At 45.3% G+C, this 20,882-nt stretch overlaps 1 protein-coding gene across 3 annotated transcripts in view; it reads right to left on the bottom strand.

Annotated features, from left to right (window-relative positions):
• Positions 1 to 2,821: 2,821 nt before the first annotated feature.
• Positions 2,822 to 20,882, bottom strand: part of NHSL2 (NHS like 2) — an 80,125-nt gene continuing 62,064 nt past the window's right edge. Inside the window, exons 5-8 of one of the 3 annotated variants that reach the window (XM_074201675.1) lie at positions 17,567 to 17,647; positions 13,825 to 15,984; positions 13,200 to 13,332; positions 2,822 to 10,286 (exon numbers count right to left, since the gene is read on the bottom strand). In XM_074201675.1, coding sequence (XP_074057776.1) covers positions 9,968 to 10,286; positions 13,200 to 13,332; positions 13,825 to 15,984; positions 17,567 to 17,647 — 2,693 coding nt within the window. In that variant the 3' untranslated portion in view covers positions 2,822 to 9,967. Of the gene's footprint in view, positions 10,287 to 13,199; positions 13,333 to 13,824; positions 15,985 to 17,566; positions 17,699 to 20,882 lie in introns of all 3 variants that reach the window. The other 2 variants (XM_074201674.1, XM_074201676.1) reach the window with 2 other exon arrangements.

Raw genomic sequence — 20,882 nt, 5'->3', positions numbered from 1 at the left:
GCTAACCTCCTAGGTACCCATCAACAGAAACAAGCTATGTAGAAGATAAAGAGGAAATAATTAGGAGAAGGTATTGGAATTAAGAGGAATTGGGAAAGGTTTCCTGTAGAAGACAGAATTTTAGCTGGGACTTAAAAGAAGCCAGGGGGTCAGCAAGTAGAAATGAGGAAGGAGAGCATTCCATGAATGGGAGAAAGACAGTAAAAAGTTCAAGAGATTGTGCCCATGTATTGAAGGCTGGTTGGCATTACTGGATCAAAGAATACATGTAGAAGGGAGAAGAAGGAAGATGGAAGAAGACTAGAATAAAGTAGGAGGGACAGATAATGAAAGGCCATAAGCACCAATAGCAGCATTTTGCATTTGCTCCTAAAAAAAGATAGGGAACTACTGGAGTTTATTGAATGTGGGGTTTGGCATGTCAGACCTGTGTTTTAGATCACTTTGGTGGCTAGATGGAAGATGGACTGGAGCGAGAGGGACACAATAGGGATACTAACCAGCAGGCTATTGCAGGTGCCCAGGTATAAGGTTAAGAGGGCCTGGAGTTCAAGGTTCCATGGAACACCAGTTTGACTCATTTTTGAAATCTTACGGGGAAAGATGTATACCACATGTTATTCATTTATTTTTGTTTTTTAGGTTTTTGCAAGGCAAATGGGGTTAAGTGGCTTGCCCAAGGCAACACAGCTAGGTAATTATTAAGTGTCTGAGACCAGATTTAAATCCAGGTACTCCTGACTCCAAGGCCTGTGCTTTATCCACTATGCCACCTAGCCGCCCCCATGTTATTTATTCCTCAGCAGAGTGGCACCCCCTAAGTTTCTTTTTGCTATGAGAGAAAGGGTTGCTACTTTTTTGTACACCTGAGTCCTTTTCCTCTTCCTTTTTGGAGTTTCTAAATCTTTTATGCCTTGATTATTTGCTCTTTATATTATTGTAATTGGTTTCATCTCCAGGTAAAAGTACCCTTTTTTCCTATAGAAGAATGCTTAAGAATGAGAAATGTTCCAGCTAGTGGAGATTTCTTTTCAGAAAACAGAAAAGATAACAGAACTTAAGGGCTGTCTGTATCTGCTCATTGGTTAAGGAAAGAAAAAGATTTCTTCCCTAATCTGAGAACTCTGAGTTTACTGAATTACCTCTATGTTCTGCATAACTAGTTCCCCAGAACAGCAGGAGAAAGAACAAAGGTGAATCCATGACACTAACTGCCCTGTACTTTGAAGAAAGAAATGAGCCCCTGAGCTTCCATTAAGTCCTCTGATGAAGAAAGGAGGGCTTCGCTTGTACATGGACTTATCTTCCTACTTATAAATAAGCTTCATTCTTTGAGTTTGTGCCCCTAGACTTAGAATAGCATCTGGCACACAGTAGTTGCTTCATAAACGCTTGTTGATTTGATTTTAAGAGTACTGAATTAGGAGTCTTAGGAACTGAGTCAGAATCCTGCTTCATTTTAAACCAGCTTTTGATGTGGAATCTATTAAAGAGCTTATTAACATTAAACCTACTTTTTCTAAGCAGCACAGTGTTGGATGTGGGGTTTTGTGATTCATTCTGTGACACTTGCATTTTCTTGAGAAAGTTTGGTCCATTCACATTCATGATTACAATCGTTCAATTCTTTCATCAAAAAGGAACATACAGTTTCATATTCATATATTGAATAGGTGGCCCAGTGGATAGAGCACTGGCCCTGGAGTCAGGAGTACTTGAGTTCAAATCCCACCTCAGATACTTAATAATTACTTAGCTGTGTGGCCTTTGGCAAGCCACTTAACCCCACTGCCTTGCAAAAACCTAACAAAAAAGAAAAAAATAGAGCTGGAAAGGACCTTAAGATCCCTTTGAAGAGCAACTAGGTGGCACAGTGCATAGAGCACCAGCCCTGAAGTCAGGAGGACCTGAGTTCAATTCTGGCCTCAGACACTTCATAATTGCCTAGCTGTGTGACCTTGGGTACTTAACCCCACTGCCTTAAATAAATAAAAAAAATTTAATTTAAAAAAGATCCTTTAAGACCTTATTACAGATAGTGCAACTACAGTGGGCTGGCCATGTTGTTCTACTGTCAAATGTACACTTGCCAAAAACACTATTCTATGGAAAACTCACCAGGACAAGCATTCATAGGGAGGGACAGAAGAAGTGGACACCCTGAAGGTCTCACTTAAGAACTTTAGAACTGATTATACAGCATAGGAAATCCTGGCATAGGACCACCCAGTATGGCATGCTGTCATCAGAGAGGGTGCTGGGCTCTAAGAGAAAGGCAGAATTGAAGCAGTTCAAAGGAAATGTAAGAGTCATAAGTTTAGAGTCAGTACCCCAGGTGTTCCCATGGACTATTTGTGCCTAACCTGTAGTAGAGCATCCGGAGCTCATACTGGGTTGATCAACCATAGTCGGACACATTGAAATGCTGATGTCATTTTGGTCTTCTTCTGCAAGAAAGGACAAGAACCACCAAACCAATCCTTAAGTCCTTAATGAGAATTTACTCCAACTTTTCACATTTCAAAGGAGGGATCTGGGGCTGAGAGAGTTTAAGTAATTTGCCCAGTCACACAAGCAGAGGTGGGATTTGAACCAGGGCTTCTTTTATTTCCAGTACTCTTTCTGCTGTACCATGTTTTGAGGAATGTTCTTTGTGAATGGTAAAGCTGTCTTTGTGAGTTATGGTATAAGCTCCTTACTACCCAGACAGTGGGTCAATGGGAATACCCCCTGAAGGACTGAGTTCACTCCATGGAGCCAGTGATGAGGTCATGAAAATAGCTTTCCATAGAAATATTTCCCCTTGAAAGCTTTGGAGGGCATAGAAAAAAGGAGCCTGAGACATACAAGAAGAGAATATCACTTTTACTATCAGCCAGAAGAAACATGATTAGACAATTTATAATGTAAAATTGGTCAGGAAACACAAATGGCTTACATTCACTACCACATGGTTGATATCAGTTTGGGATGGTGAGGACAGTGAGCACAGTGCATGCCTAACATTTGATGGACTTAGAGACTGAAAAGCAGAGGGAGCAAAATGAAGTCCAATCTCTAGAGTGCAGCAAAGTTCCAGCCAGTAAAGGCAGTTGTTACTGAGAACTCTGTGGGGAGTGGCACTTGTAATATCCTTGAGATCAGGCTTCATTTCCTTTGGGGCCTTGTAGCCCAGGGCCTAGCCTGGTGCCTGACCCACAGCAAGGACTTTCATGTTTATTGAATTGCAACCAAGGTTGCAATTGAATTTGACCATTTGATAATTGCTTTAACTAAGGCAGAAGGTTGCAACCAAATACACTCTTGTTTGTTGCTCCCAAGGATTAGGCATCGAAATGAAGATAAGAATGGAGAGATCTTTCCTGCTAAACAAGCTGACACCATTAAAACAAGAGTTACCACGTGAGCTTAAAAAATTGTTTGACCTCAGTGTCCTCCTCTGTGAGACAAGGAGGTCCCATTCTGCTCAATGACCTTTGACACTGTAAATAGATGTTTGTTTCTCCTAGACTGGAGTACTTTTGATGAAGCAGCACATGGTCAAGCATGCTTGATTATGGAATTGACAATTTGCCAAGCTGGTCCCAGGGCAATCCACTAGATGACATGTGTCTCTGTGGTCTGATCTGCTTGATGTAATATCAGAAATAATGCCATCTTGGTTTGGGGGTACTTGGTAGATGGCTTAGGACTTCACTATGATGCCAACCAAAGTAACAGCCAAAGGTGGAGCCAATATCCCAGACATGTAGGGTTGTCTAGTCCTCTCATGTGCCCTATTTAGGAATTCCCTAAACATTTCTGTCAGATGTTCCCATATCTTCTGTTTGAATCTCTCCCAAAATTAAGAGCTCACTACTCCAGAAAGTCCTTTTTTATACTATGCAAAGTCACATTCTTCTTTCAAGTAACTTTTATTCACTATTCCTTGTTCTGGTCTGTGGAGCTAAACCAAATTCATCTCCTCCTGCCTCTCCAGGACAGCCCATAAGAAATGTGATGGCAGGAACCATGTCCCATCAGACATGAAATACTTTTTCTCTGGGCTCAAGTGCCCAGTTGCTTCAGCCAGTTTTCATATAAAAGTTGTAACTAGCAATTTTGAAACTGGAAACCATTGATGGAAGGCTAGGAGCAAGGATAGGGTTGGATTGGTACAAGGTGGAAGAAGCTCACCTGGAATACAGTTGTTGGGAGGAAGTGTGCCATTAAACATCTTCCTATCTTAGCTAATAATTCTGATGAAGAGATGCTAGGTTCATTTTTTTCTACACTTCACATCAAACATCTCTAAATTTCCATTCCTTAGGGCAAGGACCTAGTTGCCCAGCCCTAGTTATCATTCTATATGATTTGCTGCTCTCTGGTTACCCTGATCACAGTCCCAGTGAGAAGGAAGTACAAAGGTCCAAGGGAGCTATCATTTGACTGACATCAGTGTTGCATAAAGAAAGCTTTTACATCAAATCAAGAATTAATTTCATTTGTACACACACAAAGAAAAATCTAGCTAACACAGTCTTCCTGTCTTGGATATCTGGAAATAATCTCAACCTAATTGGAAAGCAATGAAGCTTAAAGTCTGTAGGCTGCAAGCACCTTAAAGCTTAAGACTCTGAAGAAGGGATTGGGAATCATTTGAATCCTCCCTTCTCTGCTTCCAGCTGTATTAGTGTTCCACTTCCATCTTCACCCTTATCCACTCCTCATTCTAGCAGAGAAATGGGCTCCTTTCTAGAAAAGCTGATTAACTACAGGATTCCCTTCTCTTCATTGTGGGGCCCCCTATTCCTGCAGTGAGTCAGCTCCAAGTCCAGTAGCCTAAGGAACCTTGACTTTTAGTGTTTCATGTATTTCATGGGGACCAATGAGCACTCCATTGGGATCCTCACAATGGCCACACAATATGAGGAAGGTCCCTAGCATACTGAATGGACCTCTTGTAAGTGAACTGAATGGGAAGACATGGATAAATATTGCACAGGGTAGGCAGGCTTGGACGGGTTGTGATCTAGTATTGGAGGGAGGACCCACATCTATGGGGTCATTGATCCATTGGAGAGTTGAAGTATGGACATTCTAGACTCTCTATATGCTAAAGTCCTCTACTGAAGCCTCATGGCAGCTTGTAGCTGCCTCTGGGTTCTTAAAGGCAGTACTAGGCCCAAACTCTGAGAGGGCCAAGCAAGCTGTAAAAGGCTCTAGACTGAGCATAGCTAAGGGCTATGTCTTTATTGTATATGGCCAGCCAGTATAGCTAATTGTGGAGAGAACAGCAAAGAGCTGGCTAGAGGTGGGGGAGAAAAATGGAGTTTTTGGGTCTCAGCAACTCACAGAAGACCACCTGGATCTAATGAGGCACAGAGAGGTTGCCACTTACACTGTATTTACATTGATGACCTTGTGGTCACTTTGATCATTCTGGGCCCCAGAAATCTTTTGTCTACTTGAGATTTCTCACAATCTCCCTGATCAATACTGGTACCATTGACCTTGTTCTCCAAAAAGAAAATAAGATTACAAATCTCACACACTCACACACATACATTCTCTCTCTCTTTGGCAAACTCTTCTATTTCTTACAGATTTGGATGTTCAAAGAAAAACACTTTTTGCCAAACTTTTGCCCAGGCAGCCTTTGTCTCTGAGTCAAAGTCCCTTCACCAACATCTTACCACATACAGGCAAAGATAGGGAGGAAGCTGGGTTTGGGGGTGGGTTTCTCCACCTGTTATCTTGAAGACAATGTGAAAGAAAAAAAACAAATGCAAGGACTGCCAATAGCAACTCCAAAGGATGTGGGGAGGTGCTTATGTTGGGATGGGGAAACTCCAGGGAAAATGGAGGCATGGATGGAACAATCCCACCCTCCCTTCCTGAGACCTTTCACAAATGTTTTAAATGCTCCTGTCACCTGAATCAATGACACAATATAAACAGAATGACACTCCTGAACTTTTGGGCATCACTGTTGAGAATTCCTGGATAGCCAAGGCATTACCTTCCTGACCCTTTCTCCAGAGCAGGTTTGATAAAGACAAAGAGGGAGATTATGAGTGTAGTGATCACCTGGGAAGAGGTTGAGAAGAAAACAAGGCAAACACAACACTCAGCCTTTCTCAGATTCCAGTGACGTTGGCTTTGCTCATGCCTGGAGAAGAGTAGGTTCACTAAAATATGTGTTGGATGGAATGGAACCTCTTAAGATTCATAGAATCCCGGATTTCAAGCTAGTTGGGACCAGAGAGACCATCTAGTCCAATTCCCTCATGAGATAGATGAGGGCTTAAGGGTCAGAGGCTAGATTTAACCTTTGACTCCCAAACTAGGCCTTTGACCCTTTGACTCTTGGACTCCCAAGCTAGGCCTCTGTTCCCTACACTGGCCTATAGAATGAAAACTCCATGAGGTCAATACCTTTATATTTTACTTTTATCTTTTTATCTTCAATCCTAACACACATTATTTATCAAATCAACTTGGGCTAACTGCCTAGACCATTGCTTTGACAGAATCAAGCAACATTTCCTGATAAGACTGAAGGTTCACTAAATATAAACATAGGCAATGAACTGAGAACCAGGACCAGAAGATGCCCTTGCTGCCCAGAGAATGTTTGATCCATCACTGAATTTTTAAATGGAGGACAAGCACCTCTGAGACCACAACAGGCTTCTGGAATGGGCAGAGCTGGAAGAGACCTTGGAGATCATCAAGGCCAAAGGAGGAAACTTAGGGCCAGAGAAGGGAAAGGGCTGGTACAAGGTCACATGGGTAGTTTCAGGCACAGACTTGGGATTGAAGGCAAGTCTCCCCATGCCAATCCCAGAGATCTTTGCACCACACTATCTACTTTGCATTGCCATTGATGGGAAGGCAAATCATATCTAGCTATGAAAATGAGCACATATAACAGCAAAAGGAAATCAGAGGGCAAACACTTTGCCTGTTGACTGTGAGCAATTTTTTCCATTGACTAGTTAATTTATAAGGGGGGGTTACAAATAGACAGTTTAGAACAATGGATACAATCATATCAACACTGATTTAGCATACAAATTCATACATGTATTTCCACAATGTAGTACAAGGCCATAAACAGTTGTGTACACATGAATGCTTCCCTGAACATGTTGACACTCAAAACTTGTGTCCTAACCACAGGAAAAAAAGCCTTTGGGGCAGGAGGAATATGGTACATAAGCAGAGCAGTAATGAAGACAAAGTCAGTTGAGTGGGGTTGAGGGTGGGCACAGTAGTCAGTGCAGTATACAGTCCATCCAGGGGGGAGTACCTCTAGCAGAGGAGTCTGGCCTCAGCTCTCCAAGGGCCTCTAGTGGAGGGAAGGCAGGTCCTGAGAGAAGGGTGACATGGTGGTGATCCTCTGAGGACAATGACCCCACCATACAGCAATGGGGGCTGGAGAGGACCACTACACAAGGTTCAGGAACAGTGGTCACCAAGGAGAGGAAGCAACCCCTCCTCTGGATGTGAGCACACCAGGGTCACCCTGACCTAGTTCTGGTTCTTTGCATGAGGCAGAAGAACTCAGCCTAGGCCTCAGATCTGCCACTAATTAGAAGCTGCACTTATTGGATCCTTTTTTATTTCCTCCTCTATAAAATGGGGGTGGAGGAGGGATAATCCTATTTGCACTTCCTCCCAGGGTGCTATGAGGCACTAATGAAATAACAGATGTGAGCCCCAGTGCCCCTCCCCCCAAATGGAAGTTGCTGAATGACTGTTCCAATAAAGAAAGAGAGCAAGAGCTTAGAGCTAACTCAACCCCTTCATTTCTCAGAGAAGAGAAGGCTTTGAAAAGCTGGCATTCTAAGCCAGGGCCCCTCACTACTAGCCCAGAATGTTGGATGAAATGTGAGACCCAAGGATAATGGAGGGTTTTAATCCCACCAGTATATCTGTGTTCCTTGGGTGCCTCCAAGTTGAGGTGAGGACCTAGTCATTCACACAGTTGGAGCTTGGGGCTGGAGAAAGAGGGAAGCTATTGGAAACTTGCCAAATCCACAGCCAGTTTTCTCCAATTACTGAACAAGCCTCACTGGAGAGATACTAGGGGGAAGGGAGAAGTCAGGTCTGCCCAGGTCAGAGGCCATACAGGGTATCCTAGGTGTACTTTTTATTGGGGTTGGGAATCACTGATCCACCCTCATCAAGCCACAAATATCTTTGTTCTGGGTCTATGTGGGGGGCACCCTTATCTACCAAGTCAGCCCTGTGTCTTCTAGAATTAGTTCTGTTCCCTCTCCCTTGACTGGGGCAAAGGTAGGCAGGCCTAGCATCTCCCTAGAACAGGGAGGGTAGTGAGGGGAGCTTTTCAACTGGGTTGTGTAGCCAAGGCTTTGGGATCTTTAGGGGGAGCAGGTTTGGCTCTCCACCATTGGGGAGCTTCCTTTTGTTCAATGATAGCATAGTGCTCTCATGGCAGGCAAGGTCCCATAGGTGGGGGATCCAGTGTGAGCTTTTCTGTTACTACATGGTATCCCATCAGACAAGTGTTGTGGCCCATTCATCTGCCATGGAATAGCAGGAGAGTTGCAACTCCCAGGAAGCTATTTAGAAGTCGTAGTACTTTTGCCGAATGATTTTCCATAGGGAAGGTGATAGACACCCCCCCCCACTAGATCATTCTCCAGATGATGCTCCTTGCCCTTGTCTTCTTGTTTCTTCTCCAGCTTACATGCCTAACTATCCTATCCCCATTTCACCATTGGTCATCACCAACAGAAACAGAAACAGATCTGTTCATAACTAGGGCAAGGTAACTGAGGCTTTTGCTAGGATGCCAGAATCCCGAGGCTGCTGACAGCACTTGTAGTCCCTTAGCAGAGTGGAAATGAGGGAGTATAATACCTAATTAGCAAAAATCCTTGACTAAAACAGGAGTGCTCCCTTTAAATCGGTATTATGTTGTTTTAATATCCCTCTCCCTAATACTATTTTTTTCTGAGCAGCATCTCCTTTATCTTTTGTAAAAGATCACAATAGGAACTGAATTGTGTTGGGCAGGTGGAATGATGTCTTATCCTCATTTAGATTAATGTCCCTTCACCTCCTTCCTTCCACCTCTATTCTTTTAATTTTATGTAAATGAAAGTGGATGCAGCATTAGTAGGGACTTCCAGTGCACTTACTGGATTTCGGCACAGGTCCTTGCTGTCCCTTGTTGTCACTGGGGACAAACATTTGAAATGGTAGAGAGCCCTCCTACAGAGGTGCTTTGAATGAACCAATGATTGCCACTTTGGACAAAGCAACCCAAATAGAAATGACCCTATTTGGCTGTCTTAGCCAAAGCCAAAAATTAAAGATTTGTTTGGACTCATCACCCTGATCTCCGTATAGAAAAGCAATCCAAAAAAGATAGGACACTGAAGGAAAGAATAGCAACATCCACATTTTGCATCATTGAACCCACAAACTCTATTGGGGAGAATTCATATGGTGGTCAAAAAGAAGTCAATCCTTTTGGCATCTCCACACTAAAGAGGGGAGTGTTAGAGCAGGACAGGTGAATGGAGGGAATCCCACCACCTACCACTTACAGCCAGGCTGGAAAGCCTCATCAATGTAGCCTTACCCCAAATTAGCTCCACGACAAAAAAACGAGCCTAGCAGGAGAAGAGCTAACTTAGCATTTCCATGAATTTCCAACATGGTGCCTGTGCCCTTGGTCAAAAGACAGAAACACTAGGGGGACCATCAGTGGTCAATAATGACAGAATTGTAAGAATCAAACCTTAAATCTTGGAAGTTCACTGAAACTCTTGTTAATCTGAGCCCAAGATGAAGAAGTCTGGATACATTCCCCCTGAAGTCCACATAGTCCAGATTCTGTGTTAATGTTATGTCACCATCAATGTATGGTCTGTCAAGTTTTTATCTTTCTTGTGGTTGCCTTTTGGAAGTCTTTCCCAGCTTCCCATCCCCCAAACCATCCTGGAAGTGTTTAGGTACCAGACCCATTGGTGTTGTCTTGGTCCCCTGCAAACTCTGTGACGACTCTTCGAGCCAGGGGATTGGTGGTCTTGAGCAGCTCTGCTGCTGATGGCCGGGAACCCAGGCTACTCTTACTCCCCTTCTTTTGGAGTAGAGCCTTGAAGTCTTCATTTCTGCTGGTGGTTCTAGTACTGCTGCTGCAACTGCTTGGGATAGCAGCCTCACTGGTTGGTGAGGCAACTGGGTTCTTGGCTGTCGAATGGGAACTCAATCTGCTGCTGGCAAAGGTTTCTCCGGGCTCCTTCCAGCCAAGCAGCTTCCTCTTGGACCTAAAGAAGAGAAGTGAGGTTGGTGAGAAGTCACTGAAGAAGCCTGGGCTATTTCCGCTGTCTGGAATGTTTGAGAGACCTCAGAGAATTCTGGGCATCCTTTTCCTGATCTCCCTAGTTACTAGCTTTCCCCTTAATATCTTATGTTATCTTATATTATCATAATCTCACTTTGACCCTTATACCAATTCATTTTACAGATAAGGACAATGAAGTTCAGAGAAGCCTCTGTGACTTGTCCAAACATAGGGATCTAAGGCAGGATTTGAGCCCAGATTTTCCCGATTCCAGGTCTAGATTATACCATCTATCTTACGGATGATGAGAACAGATGGGAATCATGCTATGGGAACCACTCCAGGCTGGGCCATGGAATTCTCCATCTTTGGCTAAGTCAGTCTCCCACATCTTGCAAAAACCCAGTGGATCTGAAATGTGAGACACCAGCTTGGGCCCACAGTTTACTGAGTACATGAGTTTCTCTTGTTTGTCCTGTCTTTCTTATTTCTCTGCTTCCTTGCTATTCTTATTTCTGCTTAGCAGTTGATAGAGATAAATGTGGTCCCAAGACTGGGCAGGGGGAGGCAGTAGAATGGGAAGCAGGAATGATCTAGCCTCCCTAACGTAGCTGAAATTGACCAATTTGATGGTATTGTCTCAAGAGGATGGCAAAAGTGTCCCTTGAGTTCAGCCCCTGACCCCCCCAGGCTCAGATGGGGTCATGCAGAGGTATGTTGGGGAGGCTATAGCTACCCTATGGAATGTCACTCTCCCAGACTAGGGATACCTTCTCAGTTTTCCTTAATAACTCATACATCTGTCATCTCCACCCTTCCTGTTTATCTCCTGGAATTATCATTACTGCTTTCTTTTATTTTTTTAGAAAATAATATTTTATCTTTTTCCCTGATTATACATGAAAACAATTTTTAACATTCATTTTCTTAAAGTTCTGAATAACCAAATTTTTTATCCCTCCCTCCCTGAGACAGTAAGCAATAGGCTAGACATGTGCAATCACGTAAAAAATTTCCACATCTTCATGTTGTGGAAGAAAATTTGAACCAAAAAAAGGAAAGAAGGAAAGAAAATGAAAACTAGTATCCTTCAGTCTATATTCAGATACCTTCTCTGCAGGAGAGCATCTCCTGTTTTCAGGGACTGTGCCCAGGGTGATCTTGTCCTTTTGGGCCCTAGCAGTAGTTTGGGTCAAAAGGTACAGTTGGCAATGACTCCAAGATCCCTTTCTGGAATTACAACCATGAGTCTATTGTCTCAAAAATATAAGGGAGAGATGGAAAACGCCGTCCACATCCAGAGAAAGAACTATGACATCTGAATGCAGATTGAAGAAAATTACTTTCACTTTTTCTTGTTTTTTCTTTCTTGTGGTTTTTCCCTTTGGTTCTGTTTCTTCTTTCACAACATGACTAAGGTGGAAATCTGTTTAACATGATTGTTTATGTTGAACCTAGATCAGATTGGTTGCTGTCTTGGGGAGGGAGGGAGAAAAATATGGAATTCAAAATCTTACAGAAATGAATGTTGAAAACCATCTTTACATGCCATTGGAATAATGAAATAGAGTGTAAAAGAAATATAAGGGAGGGGGATATATCTCCTCCATCTCAATGTTATCAATGCAAGGACATTGTAAAGCTTTAGAGGTAAAAATGATAACTGATACCCTGGGCTCTTTTTACAAGGCTTGAAGAAATTTGATTGGGTCAAGAAAGGATCAGCTGATTGGCTAATCAAACAAACCCAGCTGCCTCTGAGGTCTTGGAAGAATAGTTGGAAAAAACTTAGCAGTGGGCCAGTTCAGTAGGTGCTGGAGATTTCTTCTCAGAGACTAGGCTCCACCTCTGACCCTGGAGAGGTGCAACACTCACTCATGGTTGAATTTTCTTGGTTTGACCTCCAAAGGGGCAGAGGAACTACATTTGGTTAGCCAATCAACTGGTCCCATCTTGACCTGATCAAAGAGGCCTATAGCTGATAAAGAGATCCCAAGGTACAGAAACCTTCTTGTTTATACCTTTCCAACTTCATGGTGTCCTTACACTGGTGACATCAGTTGAGGTGGGTGGGTATAGAAACACCATTCACCCCACCACACACACACACACACACACACACACACACACACACACAGATACTAAGAAAGTTTGGGTTGTAGGTCCCAACTGTATCTTCTGATGATCGCCTCTCACTGACTCTTTTTGGGCAACTAGCTCACACAGCTGTATCCCCTCTGCTACCATTTCCTTCCAGTCTCTTGCCATTCCTCTAAGCCAGAAGAGCAAAGTGACTGCTCAAATGAATTGAATGGAGCTGTCCAAAGTCCATGCTTGGCATTGAAGACTTTTCCGCCCTCGGCTCCAAAGGGCTTTGCTGGCTTTCCTTCCATTTTTTCTTTCTCCTGCCTTTCCATTTCCATTTCCTAGCCACCTTCTTCATGAAGCTATTTCCCCTCTCACTGGCTCTCCAGAAAGCAATGGGACCTTCTGAGGCCCAGGACTGTTTGACATTGCCTATATATCTCTCTTGTCCAGCACTGCCCCCAGCACACAGTAGGAGTTTAATAAATATGGGTTGGCTGTGTTGGACTTACAGAGGCTGGGCAAACTACAAGTTTCAGTATTTTTAGATGTGCATACCCATACTGCAAGAAATCACTGTGGGGCAGCTGGGTGGTACAGTAGACAGAGCACCAGCCCAGGAGTCAGGAGGACCTGAGTTCAAATCCAACCTCAGACACTTCATAATTGCCTAGCTATATGACCCTGAGCAAGTCATTTAATCCTATTGTCTTGAAAAAACCAAACAAACAAAAAAGCAAGCAAACAAGCAAGCAGCTGTTGTAACAGCTGGATAGTGGCTATATGCCTTTAAATAAAAATTGGCCCTAACCTGTGGATGACTGTAAATAAGTCTTCAGTTGTGCGAGCCGTCACAAATACATCGTCATCATCTTCTGCTATGGATTCTGCTGTCTTGTCACTTGCAAAATGAGTTTCTTCAGGGCTCTGTTCCATGAAACTTCCTAAGGTAAAGAGAGAAACTGAGTCAGGGCATGGACCCAAATGTGTCCTTGAAGTTCTGTCTCTCAGAAGAGACTGTGTGGGATTATCTCAGCCCTCCCCTGTCCACAGTGCCCTCCTCCCACTATGGCCTCAACTGAGAATATAATTTTCATAGTCTGTCTATGACAGGGGCAAACAGGGAGGTCAATTTCTATTTTTCAAAAGCCCTTGTGATGGACTAATTGGTGTACATGTTGTTCTCCCCAGTAGGATATTACCTCATCAAGAGCAAGGGATCTTTGTATCCTTTCTCCAGAACCCTAATACTGAGCACAGAGGAAGTACTGGCCCTAGAGATTCAAGAGTAAACCTTGGGCATCTTCCTGTCACTGGCAGATGAGGATTAAGGTGGCCCCATAGAGTGACTCCACCCCACCTGGACTGATTGCTCACTCTGGGACCAACTTGCCCTTAGTGGCAGCTCAGCCTGGGAAATCACAAGACTTACTGACCTGGAAGGTTTGCCTCAATTCCACTGTTAGCCGGTGGCTTAAAGAGTTCTTCCTTGGCATTTGGGGACTGTGAGTCATCAGGGCTCAGCTGAGAGTTGACATCTTCATCCAAGGTGATGATAGGACTGGGAGCCAGCTTTGGTTCACCTGTGTTGGCCCCTGGCTGTGGTAGGTGCAGCACACTAGGCTTCTTCGGCACAGGAGGGGGGACCTTACTTCTCCTTCTCTCCACCTCCCCTACACTCTGGACACTGACCCTCTCTGGCACGGACCTCATCTTAGGGCGCTCCTCTTCCAGGGTCCCTGCCACTGGGCTCTGGCTAGTTGGGGTTCTGAGAACCTTTGGTTTGCGCACAACCATATAGATATCTTGAGGGGAGGGCCTGGCCTGGCTGCTCATAGTCTCAGGATTTAGGATCAAGGCCAAGGAAGTTGGTAGAGGCTCCTTGGGAACCAGATTCTGGGGCCTTTTGGCCACTGGAGGCTTTTCGGCCACCGGGGGCTTTTCGGCCACTGGAGGCTTTACCTTTCTCTCAGGCAGAGTGAAGACTTCCAGGCTGGGCTCCTCAGCTGGATCTGGGCTCTCAACATCATCTTCTGGTTCTGATTTGCTGATGGACCTCAGTCGAACAGAGCGCAGGTCAGACTGGGTGACCACAGGCATAATTGGCTGGTTGGAGCTAGTCTTCTGGGCCAACTTGGCTCCAAAGGTTGAGTCCGAGTGATGCCGGCTCACCTTGGTTTTACCCCGGAGGGAGATCTTCATGCCCAATGTGTCCAGGTGGGCCGGAGGGGTCAATGGGAGGTCAAATGACATCTGGGACTTGGGGCTCTTCTCCATTGGTGATGTTGGAGGCAAGGATGACTTCCTCTCTGGAACTACTGGCCGTACCCGTCCACTGCTGCTCGGGTGAGGTAAATGACCTAGAGTCATGGATGCGATGGGAACAGTGGGTGTTGGTGTCTCGGACTGACTCGAGTACCCACTGGAAGGTGACATCAGTCCCGTTGGCCTTCCTGGGGATGATACTTCCCGGGCTTCTGCCTCGGTGGAAAGTTGGGAAGGCGTGGTGGCTCTGGAAGTGGAAGGAGAAGCCAGAGACTCAGAGCTGCCCCTCACTTGCACACACTCAATCACCGTGGTCCCAGTGGCAGTGCTTGAGCTGGAAAGAGATCGGTATGGGTCACCAGACTTCCAGTCAGTGAGATACCAGTGGTGGGAGAAGTGTGTGCCTTCTGTCTCCCTTAGAGTAGGCACAGCTGGGTGGCCCTGAGCATCTGTGGAGGAAAACTGATGTCCCTGGTGTTCAAGGGGAAGGCAAAGGCTTCTAGGCCTCTGGTCCTTGGGCAAGCTGAGCCCAGCTTCTGGCTGAAGGATAGCCTCATCTTTGACCAGGGAGACACTGCGCATCGGTGGCAAAGGCTTCTTTTTGGCCTTTTTGAGGGAGATACTCTTGGACCTTCTTGGTCTGGGCTCAGCTCCAACGGAGGAGACATTGTCTGTGCTGGCACTGCCTTCTGAGCTGGCACTGGGGTAGGCCAGGGTACCAGTTTCACTACCCTGCTGGTCCTCTCCACAGCCCCCATCCACTGAGCACACAGAGCCCGAGTCTGTTGGCACAGACAGTGACCTCTCTCGGAATCTACAGGCACTTGGGTCTGACTCTAGCCTTGGGCAAGGCTCCCCTGCCCCCGGTTTGCTGCTAGGAAGGGGACCCCCTTTGTAGTCTTTCTCTGGCTCTTGGCTTCTTGGAGTGGGGGACTCAGGGCAGCAAGCCTGGTCATCCTGAGCAACCAAAATTGAGCCAGCCTCTTCCAAGTTCCCAGGGCTAAGGACATTGAGAGACCCCTGAGAATTGCAGGTAGAAGGGTATTTCCCATTTTCTTTGACATGACTGCTCTCTCCAGGGGCAGGACTAGTCGGGCTCATGTAATTAAAGCAGCTTCCTTTCCATGGAGGAGAGAATGTTGAATCCTTTGTTCCATTGCAGGAAGAGGGGACACTATACACCATTCCCATGCCCTCCATGCTGGGTAAAGCTGGGCCACTCTGTGATAGGTGAGGCTCTCCTAGGTCACTGGGAGTCTTTCTCAATGCCGGGGAAATCAACTTTGGGGAACATGCTTCATGGCCAGAGTGTACTTGCCCGTTGCTCCGACCTGGAGAAGAGAGATCAACAAAAAACGTTAATTCCATCATTGAAGATAGATTCCCCTGGAACCTCACTGGCTGTTGACTAACACAAATTCCTCCTGAGACCTTGAAGGTAGAGTCTCTGGCAACAATAATGGGACTTCCACAGCTTGACCCTTTCAGAGATGAAGACTGGGACAGTCAGTGACCTACCACAGGGACTGAATAGCAGGATTCTGTCTAAAACTCTCAGTCCCTTGAGTTCTTTTCAAGGCCAGTCACTTGCTTCATTGCAAGGACATAACCAAGGTCAGCTAAAAAGCCTTGGATTGACCCAAATGAGCAGATGGGAAGTAACATCCTAAACAAACAGTACAATGGGCAAGAAAGCTAATCTGGGAGTTACTTCTTGGAGACCCATGCCAAGGACTTACTGTATTTTCCAAGTCAAGATAAGAGTTTACAATATAGGACCTGGGGAAGAGTGGGAAACAGACCAAATGCTTCAAAAACCCCAAAGTCTTTCAAGATCAGGGAAGTCTCTCTCTTATATTCATTGGATTAATGGATGCCTCCAGAATAAAGAGGGAAATGAAATGGGGAAAGAAAACCTAGTGTCCCCCTCTCTCAGGGTCTAGCCATAGGCACCATGCCAGGAACTCCTGCTAATTAGCTCCTGCTAATTCATCCCTAGGGAGATTCCCCCAATCTCATAATTTTTTTGTCATAGAAATATGGATTTACAGTTGAGAGAAATTGATGAGGAAGCATATCCATAACACTTCCAAGTGCAACTGGATCCAGATTAAAATGTAATTGGGGGCAGCTAGGTGGTACAGTGGACAGAGCACTGGCCTTGGAGTCAGGAGTCCCTGAGTTCAAATCCGGCCTCAGATACTTCATAATTACCTAGCTGTGTGACCTTGGGCAAGTCACGTAATCCCATTGCCTTGCAAAAACTAAAAAAAAAATAATTGGGAAATATTTGACAAAATAAATAAAAGCCCAATAAAATAGATAATAAATATGTGGCCAGACTTCTATTGAAGTGTGACTCCACTGGTGTAGATCAGCTCTGTCATGTGACAGAATCAGCCATTGAGACAGGCCCAGGGAAGCCACGGAGGCTTACACAGGTCTTAGTGAGCACCAAAGCTAGGTCCTCTAACTCCAAATCTAGGCCTCTTTCCATGTCATCATGACATCTCTGCCATCTGTAGACATCATTTTTCAAATCAAGTGGAAAGAAATGAGACCATCTTGATTTTAGATCAAGTTAGTTCAATTCCCTCAAAGCATTCTCATATTTGATCCAGGGGGTTTCCAGGAGGAATTGTTGATGAAGTTGCCCCCTCCAAGGGCTGGCCAGCTGCTCCCAGAAATCTGGGGACCCTGGTCCCTGTCCTGAGGTATGTTTGCTGCGGTAGATGAGAGACCCTGCCTGCTTCCACCTTTGGCCTCTTCAAGAGCTGTCAATACCCCATTTCTCACTTGGCCTGCTCCCCATTCTAGTCTCCCAGGTCCAGGGAGTGTGGCATGGGAAGAGGGGCCAAAGGCAAGGGAGGTTCCGTAGGGGTGCTTGGTGTACAGTGTCACTGGGGAGATCACCTTGGTCTCGCAAGGAGAGGTGAGGGAAGCCAATAATTGTCCGTCGCCGCCTCAGGGTAGACTTGGGGTTCACTGCTGTCTCTGTATTAAACAAGGAATGTCTCAAACTCGCATGTTTATCAAACTGCTGTCCTGTAGCCAAAAGAAACATACTGGATACATCTTGGTTTCCTTCAAAAGCACAATGGAAATCAAATGGAGGCAGAGCAGAGATAGGAGTGGCAATAGGCATGAGCCGGCATCAGAGAAGGTTGTATCCTTCCTCCCCCTTCCTAAACTGTCACTTTGTCATCCCCCTCCCCACCTCATGCATACCACTGCCCCTTGACTTCATTGGCTGCACCCTGGTTTCTTTCTGGTGGTCCCAGGGGGTAGTTGAGATTGAGCTGGCTCTTGACCTTGCCCAGAATGCAAAGTGATGCCACTCTTTCTTTGTGAACTTCAACAGAGGGGAAAAAAGCCATTATGGCTAAACTCTCTGGAGTGACCCTGTCAAGGCAGCTGTCCTGCCCCACAAGGCAGCTCAAGTTTCTATACTAAATCTACTGTGCTTAGGGTTTTATGCATCTTAATTGCTCTTTAGTGAGGACCCTCTATTGCCCATTCCCTTAGACTAGGATTTTCCAGTGTTTCTGTCTTTGCCATGCTGAGGGATGCTGGGAAGTGGACTGCCTGGGCTTGAGCAAAGGGGATGGGGTTCTCCTCATTCACTGCTTCTCAGGTAGGCAGCCAGGCAACTGCTACTTCTCTACTACCATCACTACTACCTCCATCCTCTACTCTTCAGGCCATGCATTAGGCAGACAACAAGCCTTTCTTGAGCACTGGTTGTTAGGCCCTGGGCGAAGCCCTGGAGATATAAAGAAAGGCAAAAGGCAGTCATTGCCCTCCAGGAGTTCCCAGTCTAAAGGTGGTGGTGGGGGGGGACAACGCGTAAATTACTAGATCAAAACAAGTTCTCCAGAGGGTAAATGAGAGAAGAGGCCCTGAGATTAAGGGGACTGGGAAAGAAGGCTGAGTCTTGGAGGATACAAGGCAAATTAGGAGGAGGGAGAGATGAAGAGTGACATGGGGGGGTACTGCCAATGGAGTACAGCAGTGGTGACCCGGAGGGGCAGCGGTGTATGGAGGGATCAGGTTATGAAGAGCTTGGAAAAATCCAGGATTTTTGCCTTAGCAAAAAAAGAGAATATAGAAATCCAGGGCATTATGATCAATCCAGGCCCCCCTTTGCAGAAGATGATACAGACAAGAAAGGGGTTCAAGCCCATTGGACAAGGAAAGCCAAGAAGATTCACAGAACAATGGACTTGCCTGATGTCTTATAAGTCAAATTAAATGGCAAAGGAAGGGGGAGGGACAAAATGGCCTGTACATATCCACTGCAAGCTAGTTACAGGACCAGCAAGAAACTTCAAGAAAAGAGCCAGCATTAAAACGGACTCCTAGCTGGCACATAGATGGTTCTAGAAGGGAATCACTTCTGCTAAAAGGCTCTCAAGGCCATTTGCCAGTTCTGTTTTATGGGGAGAAAAGAAGATGGCCACTGCTCAAGGGGAGAAGGCTCATGTGGATGTTACAGTTCTGGTGTGTTTGATGGAAAAAAAATCTGAAATCAGCCTTATTATTTTACAGAGATACCTTATGGCATGAAACTCACTGAAGTGACTGGTTTAGCGGGATCTACTCAGGACTGCTGAGTTCTGTAGCTAGATGAAGAATTTATCTGATGGTACAGGAAAATAGCTAAGGGCCTAAGTTGCTTTGCTAAGCAAACTTCAGTTGCAAGGAGTCTCTTTGGATAGCAGAAAAGCTGAATTCCAGCCACTTCCTTTTTGGGGGGGGATTATATTATATGAGACCAGGGTACCTTCCAACTCTTGAAATTCTCTGATTTTGTGATCTTGCTGCCTTTCCACCTAGTGCAATTCAGAAAAAAAGGCTCAATAGGGGATGGGGTGGTACTGGGGGGTTCAGCCACTTTCTAAAATAATAGTTCAAGGAGAGCTAAAGGCTTCCTCCCTTCCCTTCTACCTCCCTTTTAAATGCTATTACTTCTGCTTGTCTGAAACTGGACTCTTGGAAGAGATGGAATTCTGGATCATCAAAACATTCCAATAGTGCCTGGTTTACATTTGACTGGACTGGCTCTTGTCCAATGCTGGGCTTGGAGAAGAGAGCCCCTTTCTTAGATCAGGGAATCACAGGTCCGTCTGGGCCAGTCCCTTCTTGACATTGAAGACACAACATGGTGAACATGTGCCCCACCCAACTCTGTACCAATGCTGTTAGGGAGAGGCAGATCCCAATCATCAGTCACTATCATAAGGGAAAATGCTCCCACCCACTCCTAATTCTTCCCTCTGAGGCCACATGGAATATGTCTAAGTTCTCTTCCCCACACAATCCTTCCAATATTTGCCAGCAGTGATAACATGCCCTCCCTTATGTCAAACCTCAGATTCTTCAACTGATGTTCCCATGGCATGCTCACTAGGCCCTTCATCATCCTGGTTGCCCCCCCACCCCCCACTGGGTGCTCATTAAGAGTGTTGTCCAGAATTTGGACACTATTCTAGATAGGGTCTGACTAGGCCATGGTTCCAGAGCATCAGCAACACCTTCAGCCTAGAGGTGATACCTCACTCAATCTCATCTGAGATTATTTCCTCTTTGGGAGAAACTGAGGAGTGCCCAGTTATGAGAACTAAATCTGGAATCTCTTATCTCATGTTGGTTCTAATCTTCCATTTAATTCTATTTCCTAAGCTTCTACTCTCCAGCCACAGTTCCCGAATTCTCCACCTTTCCCTTTGTACTGCTCTTCAACATCACAATGACCTCTAGTTGCTCAGGTCTTATTTCTAGTCTCCCAGCTTCCCATTCTCTGTGTGGCTTTACTTGCTTTCTTGTCCAGGCTGAACTCCACAGTTGACTACATCACTGTTTCTGTCTCGAATACCTTAGACGTCTTTACCCTCTTGATGCTTATTTATAACCCCATACCAAGTCCCAAGCTTGAATCACCTTGATTATAGAGTGCCACCATTACCCAGGTTCAATATCTCCAAAGAATCTTGGATTCCTCTCTCCCACTCCCATCTAGTTGGTTGCCAAATCCCCACACATCTTTCCTTGGCAATATCTCTTGCCTCCAATGCCTCTTCACCACTGCTCTAGTCCAAGAACTCATTACATCATTCCTAAACTACTGAAGTGACATTCTCATTGAGGCCTCTGTCTCCAGGCCCACCCGGCTCCCATTCATCTTACACACATCGCTAGATCCTTCTCACTGAGTCACTGCTTGGATCTC

The sequence above is a fragment of the Macrotis lagotis genome, chromosome X, assembly GCF_037893015.1.
Source record: "Macrotis lagotis isolate mMagLag1 chromosome X, bilby.v1.9.chrom.fasta, whole genome shotgun sequence".
Classification (NCBI taxonomy): domain Eukaryota; kingdom Metazoa; phylum Chordata; class Mammalia; order Peramelemorphia; family Peramelidae; genus Macrotis; species Macrotis lagotis.
This window is presented reverse-complemented; position numbering and strand designations above follow the sequence as displayed.